The following is a 10377-nucleotide window of genomic DNA, read 5'->3' on the forward strand; positions in this document are numbered from 1 at the left end:
CAGCAAATTAAGAACCCACGCAGGAAAGATATGCCTAATCCAGCGGTTCTCAGACTCTGGGGTGAGATCCCAAAGTGGGTCATGACCCTGTTTTAATGGGGTCACCAGGGCTGCATTAGGCATGCTGGGGTCTAGGTTCTGAAGCTGAAGCCCGAGCACCACTGCCTGGGTCTGGGGCTGAAGCCAAACCCTGAGCCCCAATATATGGGACCAAAGTCCAAGCCCTACTGCTTCAGCCCTGGGCAGCAGGGCACAGGTTACAGTGCCCCACTCCAACCCAGGGCTGAAGCCCTTAGGCTTTGCCCCACCCCCAGGGGCAGGCAGGCTCCGGCTTCAGTCCCTTCTCCTGGGGTTGTGTAGTAATTTTTGTTGTTAGAAGGGGATTGCAATGAAGTTTGAGAACTGCTGGCTGATCATTAAGTTAATCTTCTACCCTGAGGCACAACTCCTGCTCATCCTTGGCTGAGATAGACTCACATGGACTTCTGGATATGTGCATGTCCCAATTGCTGAGTGTGGGGGAAAGATTCGCTTAGAATTCTACTGACCCCAAAGACTTTTGAGGAAAAAAGAGACAGAAGTATTAGTTTCACTTAGTCTAATAAATACATATGAGTGTTAGATCTAATATAGCTGTATTATTTATATAGGGCACAGCAGTGTGCTAGGCAGTACATAAATAATAATAATATACACACATAGCCAGAAACCTGAATTTTGGAAGTAGTTTCTTTGGAGACATTCCAAACCATTGTGAAACAAAACATTACTCTTAAATGAACTGACTTCCTTGCACCCAGAGACAAGGAGTTGTGGTAATGTCTTTCACTGAACCAACTTCTGTTGGAGAGAAAGACAAGTCTCTCTCCCTAACAGACGTTGGTCCAATGAAAGAACCTCACCCAAGCTGTCTCTTCAATAGCCTGGGCCTGACATGGCTACAGTAGCACTCCCTATTGTCCCTAACATGTTAGGCCAAGTTCATCCTAACTGAATGCTCTGGAAGTTACTGGATTTACACGTGGGATGAAATGAGCCTCCACGTCACATGGGATAGCCAGGTCCACCCTAGCTCTTGTGAGAAGAGAGAGGTGAAGCTATCATGCAGCTTCTCTTTCTCGTAAGCCAAGGTGCCAAAGCCAGCTGCCCCTAGCCAATGCTGTTTAACATCAACACTTGAGGCATGTGCATGTGTTACATATGCTAACAGAATTACCCTGTGCTGTTTCAAGTATCCATGGCTTTATCTGAGACTATCCCTGGCACCGCAGACTCAATGGAAAGGTTGGGAAGAACGTGGCCTTGCAGGAAAACTCACCCAAAGGTTTACAGTTTAACTTTGAATAGTTAATGCAGCCCCGGATACCAGGAAACAAATAGGAACTACAGTGAGAAATCAAGAAGTACCATTGACTCAAAGGAAACAGAGAGCCCAGGGAGGTTCTACCTGTCTGCACCCTGCTGACCAGCATTTCAGAGGATGCAGACTAGAGGCCACTGACCCCCTACTGCATGCTGTTCAGTACGAGAATGGTGGTGAAATGACAAGGATCATTCCGTACATACTGACTCCAAGACAGAGGCTGCGTGTGCGTGGAGGATTCCACAACACATGAAAGCCAGCAAGCAGGGGGCGCATGCTAGCGTTTGAGTTGTGATTCAAGGGAATCTTGCTTCTGCTATGAAGACCAACAAACCCATGCTGGGCAGGGCCCACATAGCAGCTGCACTTATACAGTTGCTAGCTGTAGGTAAATGCCAGTAACTGCTGACCCGATAAACACCTCTTTAAAAAGATGGAAGATTAAAAGCCTGCCATGCCCTCTCTGCTGTGGACCTGTGCTTACAAACCAACTAACACCAGCTTTTTCCTACAAGGGGCAAAGGTACCTTAGCTTATTGGGTGCTAATCCCCTCTGAGCACCTAAGAGGCAGGGGAGGGGCACTGGGAAGCTCCTATCGGGCCTGAATAGAGGTGAGTGAAGTAGGGTGTAGCTGATAGGCTTAGCCTGTAACTTGAAGCTTTTCCAGCAATGGTGGTACTTAGTTCTAGCTCTGAGGGGTGCTGTAGGAAAGGACATACCATCCCTTTCCCCAGCCTCCCTTGGCGTCTTTGCTTCAGCTAAGCTTGTGCAACAGCGAGAGGAACTGGGGCAGGAGTCAATGGGGGTAATTTCTCTTTCTTTTGGGCCAAGATTCTCCCCCCAGCTCTATTGCAAACTCAAATCGCTAGTTGTGACTCCTACTAAGAAGCCAAGAGTGATGGCCCTGCACCCACCCTAGGAGGTGCCTCCTTGCTGGTGCCAGGCATCACCCCCGCACCTGTTGCCTATATGGGACAGAATAAAATGGATTAGAAATGACACTTCAATACATGGGTAGAGGGAGGGGGAAACCAACTGAAAATGATGGGTGGCTGATTGGGAATTCTGATCTGGTGTCAGAAAAGGCATGGGGAGAAAAATGCCCTGGTTATTGGGAAACGCAAGCATGACAATGAAAGGGAAACGCCGCCTGTTAGAAGAAAACCCAAGTCTAGCTGGGATAGGAGTGACTCCGCCACTTCCTCTTATCCTGCTTGAGCACAGGAAGCTGGGAGCTCCCTGTGTGTACGTTTGAAACGCCACTTACGGTAAGGTACGTGTTCGCTGTACCTAGGATAGCTAAAAGTGCTGCATTCGACTCCCCAAGGAGGCAATGGCTGTCTTGAGTCCAAGCGGATGGTGGGTTTTTTTGGTTGTCCCCGTTTGTTCTGTCAGTGTCTTGAGGGCGTTGGCTGCAGCCCTGTCATGTCGCCCAGGAGATGGCAGCACTGTGCTCCTTTGCCTTCATCCTCAGGGCCGCGATGCTGGAGGTTTTGCGGTCAGGCTCACCGCTCAGCTCGTAGCCGTTGATGCCCGGGCTGATCCCAGCGGTGCTGAAGAGGCTGCCCATGTGAGTCTGTCCCACGTGGCTGCCAGGGCCAGAGACACTCAAGAACTCGGAGACGCCGCCAGCTGCATGGGGGTGAGCATGGGGGGACATGCAGGAGGGCACCGTGTCACAGGGGACCACGCAGGCAGGGACGGGGGAGGCAGCACCATTGTTGCCAATCCAGGATGGGTTCTGGATCTGGGGGAGGAAAAGAAAGCTCAGTGGAGATGGAAGAACTGGAACAGCACAAGGAGGAACAATCCTGGCTTCTATCACCCCATGCCCTGCCTGCCCATGAGCCTCAACCCTGACCCACAGGGGCCCCTTGTGGAGGGGAGAGGGACAGTCAGGGTCTCTAGCTCAGTCAATCCTCAGTCTCCAAGATGAGACCATTAGCAAGGGGGCCAGCTAATGCGAGCTGTGTTGTGGCCACCTGGTCACCAGAATCTGGCCTGAAAACCATCAGCCCATTGCACAAGGGCCCCAGACAGCCGCTGCATGAGAACAACTTGCAGCCTGAACCAACCCAACCTAGATTTGAATAAAGACCTAGAGGGGAAATGTTCTGTGTCTATTTCCAGTCCCCATAGCCCTTCATTTTAAACTCCACTTAATGCAGCTTGACATAATATACTGGGTACAGCCAGAAAATTGCTCCCATGAGCCCCTTATGTACTGAGCACCTGCTGAGAATTGGAATGGTTAGCTTGAAAGAACACGTGAGCTACAGGAATAAAAGGGCTAAGAGCACAAGCAACATCGGCAGCCCTCTGGGGTCTGGCAGCTGCTGTTCCTGGGTTGGTTATGAGGACTTGGGACTGTTAATCCTGCTGGCCAGGTAATAGGGTTGAAAGAAGGCCCGTTAGCCACAAACTTGGTGTAGGTAACCACCGAGCAAGGGAAAGGTGTAAGAGTAGAGGGGAAGAAATCTTAAATCTGATTCTATGTCAAGGAAAGTTTTCCAGAAAGAATGGGTGTGTATGTCTGGAGTCATACAAAGCATCCTCCAGCAAGGAGACTCATGAGTGAATGCCATATTAGCCCCCAAACCACCTGAGATGAAGTTGGGCCATGCTGTTTTGCTCAGTGAATAAGGAATGAAAATGTGTTTAACCCTTTGGATACCAGCTAATCCTAAAATGCTTTACACCATGGGGATGGGTTCCTGGGTTTTGGGAGAGCTGCTGAAGAGGAGGGGACAGGAAGCACTGAGTGATCATCCTGAAGGACTGAGCCTGCTTCTGGGACAGTTCCCTCCTGATTCCACAGTTGCTGGGTCTGCCCTACCCAGGGAAGCAACAGAGCCCAAGAAGTTAAGCCAGGTACTTCCTGCCGTGGAAGCCAGAAGCAGTCCTGTGCTGAAGGTGTGGCTGGTGAGGGAGAAAAGGCAGCTGGGGAGAAGGTGTTAAGGAGCAACATTTCTCAGCTGTCTAAAGTGCAGGCTAAGGAGATGAGAGGGGATCATGGTGTGGTGCTAGGCAGGTGGTTTGTAGGGAGAGGTTGGAGATGGGATCTGAGTCAACTCTCCTTCCACACTTCACCTGAGAAATTTGACAGACATGTCTTCAGGTTAAAATGCCAATATGATGTAAGAGCTCTGATCAGCAACATAATACAGAGGAATCCGCTCTATTGGCATCAAGTCCATTCCAAACAGGCTGGTTGGTGTAAGTGCTCAGTCAAGTAATCCATGCAACCACCCCGTGTGCACATCACATCAGGCGTGGCATGGGGATGTGCTAATAATGCTGACTCAGTAGCTGTTCTCCTCTTTTATCACCACCTGGATCTTCCCGGGCCTCTTCTGACTTCCACAGAAATTTCCTTATGAATTGACTAATTAACTTACCCTGGCTAGGGAGAGAAGCTTTCCTTTTTGTAATAGAGGCATGAAATGATCAAAATGAAAGGCAGTAGAGGTTGTGTTCATATGTCCAGAGATTTTGTTCAAATTAAACAAGGGGGTCAAATTAACCAATGAATTGGTTAATGGAAGGCTCCGTAGAGTTCAGAGTGTATCTACATAAATCAGTAAGGCTCAGCAAGTCAAGGGAAAGAACAATGATATCCTGAGCATTTGCTAGCAGGCTCATAGTTTTCAGAGGATTTCCCCAGTGGAACTGACCCCAGTCTCAGAATTGGCTACTAGCAGGTGCTATGCACTGGGTTCATCAGACAGCAGATCATTGTGCCTTTACTTTGCTGCCAAGGCTTGAGTGTAGGGTATCTACCCTGTAACAAAGACTGACACCACAAATGCCTAAAGCAGCACAAGGGGGTCAGTTTCCTGCCCCGCTTTAGATGTTAGCAAGGTCACTACTTGAGGCCAAGGAAAAGCAGAACCTAGAATGCTGGTCTATACAGGGAAAAATGTTTGAGGTCATTCTTATGTCCCAGCATATTGTGAGCACTCGAAAACAAATCTCACAGCTTCCACAGGAAGGTAGATGATGGTGAGCTGTTTGCACTGCCTGGGCATCCTCAGAGTATCCAATAGATCCCCAAAGTCCCTTCCCAATGTGCACTGGGCTCCTGCTGAAACCTGCAATGGGTTCACTGAGAGAGGCTTCTTTGGCTGTTCCACAGTCCTGGGCAGGATACAGAAAGGCCATCACCAGGATATTACGTTCACCTTTAAGTCAAGGCCTTTACAAGGCTCATCGCTTCTTGGGGGATTCATTAGTTATTGGTATGACAGATTATGTTTAGCAGTTGCGAAATCTGGACCAGAAATAACTGCTGAAAGACTGCAGGCACATTTAGACCCAACGGGAAAGCGAGTGCAGCTCCACTGATGTCAGTGGACTAGCATGCATTCACACTAACTCTGACCCTAATCTTGAGAGGCATTGACTCTAGGATAGGATAGGGCTGCAGATGGGACTCAGGAGATCAGGGTTCTGCCTCTAACCTACTGTGTGATGTTGAGCAAGCCATTTCACCTCTCTTTGCCTTGTCTATTTAGACCAGGGGCAGGCAAACCTTTTTGGCCTGAGGGCCACATTAGCCTTCCATACACTTTTGGAAACCTGGTTAGCGGAGGCTGTGCCTCCCCAAACAGCCAAGCGTGGCCCAGCCCCCACTCCCTATCCAACCCCTCCTGCTTCTCAGTCCCTAATGGCTCCCCTGGGACTCCTGCCCCATCCAACCCCCACTCTCCCTGACAGCCCCCAGAACCCCTGCTCCTGACTGCCCCCTGCCACCCCATCCAACTCCCCCTTCATTCCTGACTCTTCCCGCCCCCCCAGGACCCCTGCCTCATCCAATCACCCCTTCTCCCTGACCGTCCCCGAACCCCTACTCCTGATTGCCCCCCTGCCCCATCCAACCCCCCCATTCCTGATTGCCCCCCTTGGATCCCTGCCCCTATTCAACACCCCTATTCCCCACCATCTGACCACTCCGACCCCTATCCACACCCCCGCCCCCTGACCACCACTCTGAACTCCCCTGCCCTCTATCCACCTCCTCCCCCTGCTCCCTTACCTCACTGCCTGGAGCACCGGTGGCTGGTGGTGCTACAGCCGCGCTGCCCAGACTGCCAGGACAGGCAGCCGCTGCCCGGCTGGAGCCAGCCATGCCACCACGCAGCACAGAGACCAGGTCAGGCTGGGCTCTGCAGCTGCACTGCCCCGGGAGCTCACAACCCCGCCGCCCAGAGCATTGCGCTGGTGGCAGAGCAAACTGAGGCTGTGGGGGAATGGGGAACCTCAGGGGAGGGGCCAGGTGCTAGTCTCCTGGGGTAGGAGCTCAGGGGGCAGGCAGGAGGGTCCTGTGGGCTGGATGTGGCCCACGGGCAGTAGTTTGCCCACCTCTGATTTAGACTGTAAGCGCTTCAGATTAGATATTATCTCTTGCTGTGTGTCTATTCAGTTTCTTGCAGTGATGTTGTAGCCATATTAGACCCAGGATATTACAGAGATAAGGTGGGAGAGGTAATATCTTTTATTGGACCCACTTCTGTTGGTGAAAGAGACAAACTTTTGAACTACACTAAGCCCTTCTTCAGGTCTGGGAAAGCTACGCAGAGTGTCCCAGCTAAAAAAATAAAGGAACAGATTGTTTAGCATAAGTAGTTAACCATATTCTAAGTGAAAGTGGCTCGTTAACACCCCTCTGGTCACTGGACAGATTGTTGTAATAAGCCATAAATCCGGTGTTTTTATTAAGACCATGATTTTTAGTGTCTAGCAAAGTTATGAAAATGTAGGCTCCCAGGCTCATCTTTTGAAGGTAATGTGCAGGTTTCCTTTGAGGACAAGCATTGAAAGGTCAGATATGGAGTGATCACTTGTGACAAGTGTGCATTTTTATGTGTTATGTTGAGAGCGTAGTGATTCTTTGATTTTGCAGATGTAATTGTTATTGTGGCATTTAGTGCATTGGATGAGGTACACCACGTGTTGTGATAGGCATAAATAGGACCAATGAATCTTGGTAGGTGTGTTGTGGGGGAGTGTTGATCATCACAGCAGTGGAGCTATGTCTGCAAGTTTTGCATCTCTTGTTATAGCAGGGTCTGGTGCTGTTTTGAGTTGGTGGGTCCTGGGCTGTGGAGACCTTGCTTCTGATGATGAGTTTGAAGAAACTGCAGAATTGTTTGAAGGCCAGAAGTGTGGGTTCAGGAAAGATTTCTTTCGGAATGTGGTTCCCCTCAAGTATAGGTTGTAATTGTTTAATGATGCCCTGCATGGATTCCAGTGTGGGGTGATAGGTGACAGTGAGGGATGTGCAGTCAGAGGGGTTTTCTATATGGAAGCAGGTTCTCTTGGGGTATTTGGGTGGCCCATTCTGTGATGTGATCTACTTCTCTGGTAGAGTGTCCTTATTTTAAGGTAAGTATTCTGGACTTTCTCCTTGAAGCATATTCTGTGGTATCTGTGGGCTTGTTTGTAGATAACAGATATCTTGGGGCGGTTACTGGATCTGTGAAGGTAAGGATGGTGATCTGTGGGTTTGTTGTATATAGTTGTCAGTAGGGTTCCATTGCTGAAGCTGATTGTGGGGTCCAGGAAGTTGATGCTGGTGCAGGAGTGTTTGAGAGAGAATTGAATAGATGGGTGGTGTTGCTGAAGTTGTCATGGAACTCTGAGGGAGTTTAGGTCTGTCCAGAGGATGACAATATTATTGATGTATCTCAGATATATCATTGATTTCATGGTGCATTTGTCCAGAAATTCTTCCTCAGAGTGGGCCATGAAGAGGTTTGCAGATTGGGGAGCCACCCTAGCACCTATAGCTGTTCCCATCATTTGAGAGTATATGGTTCCTGACTCAACTGGGCCCTGACTTTGGTTAGGGCCTCTAGGTGCTGCTGTAATACAAATAGGTAATAAAGTGTTTGCAGCACCTCCTCTATGCTTGTCGGAGAGACACTGGTGTGGTCTGGTTGCAGTTCTGGGGCAGACCATTTCCCATTTGCTTGGTTAGTTTTTGCTTAGCATATGCCGGCTGGTTAGAGAAAAAAAAGGAAACCCCTGCACGTGCCCCCCACTCCCAGATAGCAAAGTCAGATTCAAGTGTCCGGCCATCTGGGATCCTGAATCTTAATAATAAAACAAAATGATACTGCAGAAGAAGAGCAGGGTTTGGCAGCGGGAGGCCCTTCCTTGGGGAATAGGTGTGTTGAGGAAGGGGGGGATGAGATGAAAGAATGCAACAAGAGAAGATCCAGATGGAGCCAGAGTGTGAAGAGCCCAGCATTCCACAGCTCGGCAGCATCACTAGCTTCTGTTCCACTACTGACCTTTTACCTCCTGCAAAGTACATTTTTTTAGGCTGAGGGAGGAGGTGGTGAGGAGGGAGGGAGGCAATGAAAGTACAAAGGCAGAAGAGTGTTACAAAGTGCAATCTAGTGTGTCCTTTGCTTGAAAGATCCTTTGGTGTCTCTCAGTTGTTTAATAAGGGCCTCTTATTCCTTCCAGTCCAAAGGGGAAGCCAACCAAGGGGAAAGGTCGAGTGCTCTTGGCCTTGATGCAGGAAAGCCTGCATGCCGTGCTCTCCAGAAAGGCCAACCATGCATCTGACAGCTCAGGGTTGGAGGGGAAATCCCAGCAGCTGAGGGGAGCAAAGCTCAGCTTTAAAACATCTGACCTGGCAAACCCCAGGATTTCTTAGATCCTGCGTGACAAAGCCTGGGTGGCTCCAAGGGACATGCTATGGCCACCGAACCCAACTACCACTGAGAGTTTGAGTCCTTCCCTTGGCAGCCTTCTGAGAACATGAGAGAGGAAGGCCACTTTTAGCATGTTGGCCTAGGCGTTGGCAGATGCAAGTTTGATTCTCTGCTCTGTCTCAGGCTCCCATTTTGACCTTGGGCATGTCACTCAGGGTGGTATCCAAAAGGGACTTAGGCATTACAATGGTGAGTGTCATGGCAACTCCACAATCACAGGAACAACACTGTGATCCACAAAGCCAGGTATAAGTGCCTCAGCCCCCATACGATGAATGGGGAAAGATAGGCGCCTAAGAATGCAATCCACAAATCTCAGCACTAGGTGAGGAGCTGTCTAAGCTAGCCAAGGGGAGATGCTAATTCTGCCTCCCCCTCCCATGGAAGGCAAACTGCAGAGAGATGCCTATCTCTGCTGCCTAGAGCCAGGTGGCTTAGGCACCTAAGACATTTATTGCGGGAACAAGTTAGGTGTGCTCCACATAAAATGGCTCATGGAGGGGCCCACCTTCAAGTCCAGTGGTTAGAGCACTCCCTGGTATGTGGGAGACCCAGGTTCAGTTCCCCCTTGCAGGCACGGGGGGAGAAAGGATTTTAACAGGGGTCTCCCACCTCTCAGGAGCATGGTCTAACTATTGAGCCATGGGATAGTCTGATGTGGGGGATCCCTCAATCCAGTCTGGTGATAGATAATGAAAGAGGGGTTAGAGCAGGGGGACTGGACCCTGGGTCTCCTCCCACCAACTCCCTAGTCCAGTGTTGGGACACCCTTTCTCTCTCTATCTGGCTCAATGACTATTTAAGTATTTATCCATAGTGGAACAGTCAGTGGGTCAGAGGGAGACAGAGTGTGAGAATAACTCTGGGCTTTGAATGGGACCTGCTCTGGCAGGCAGTGTCTGAGCACACCTACTGGATTGGGCCCAGCCTGTGCCCTAGGTGGGAAACATGTGTTTTCCCCCAGCTCATGAATTGCTCCACAGCTTAGGTGAGAAATAGGCATACAGGCACCTAGAGGCAAGCAGCAGTGCACATGCTCAGAGGCAGAAACACAAGCCCCACGGGAAATTTTACCCTGAAAACTTAGGCCATGTCTACACTATGGGATAATATCGAATTAGCTAAAATCGGTTTTATAAAACTGATATTATAAATTTGATTTCATGTGGCCACACTAGGCACAGAAATTCGGCATTGTGCGTCCATGGTCCGAGGCTAACATCGATTTCTGAAGCGTTGCATTGTGGGTAGCTCTTCCGTAGCTATCCCATAGTTCCCGCAGTCTCCCC

The 10377-nt window shown here is 49.8% G+C and overlaps 1 protein-coding gene across 1 annotated transcript in view; it reads right to left on the reverse strand.

The window, feature by feature from the left end:
• Window positions 1–1596: 1596 nt before the first annotated feature.
• ALX4 (ALX homeobox 4) overlaps window positions 1597–10377 on the reverse strand; it is a 67123-nt gene continuing 58342 nt past the window's right edge. The window contains exon 4 of the mRNA XM_032790415.2: window positions 1597–3111. Within this exon, the coding sequence (XP_032646306.1) occupies window positions 2788–3111 (324 nt within the window). The 3' untranslated portion in view covers window positions 1597–2787. The remainder of the gene's footprint in view (window positions 3112–10377) is intronic.

The sequence above is a fragment of the Chelonoidis abingdonii genome, chromosome 4, assembly GCF_003597395.2.
Source record: "Chelonoidis abingdonii isolate Lonesome George chromosome 4, CheloAbing_2.0, whole genome shotgun sequence".
Classification (NCBI taxonomy): Eukaryota; Metazoa; Chordata; order Testudines; family Testudinidae; genus Chelonoidis; species Chelonoidis abingdonii.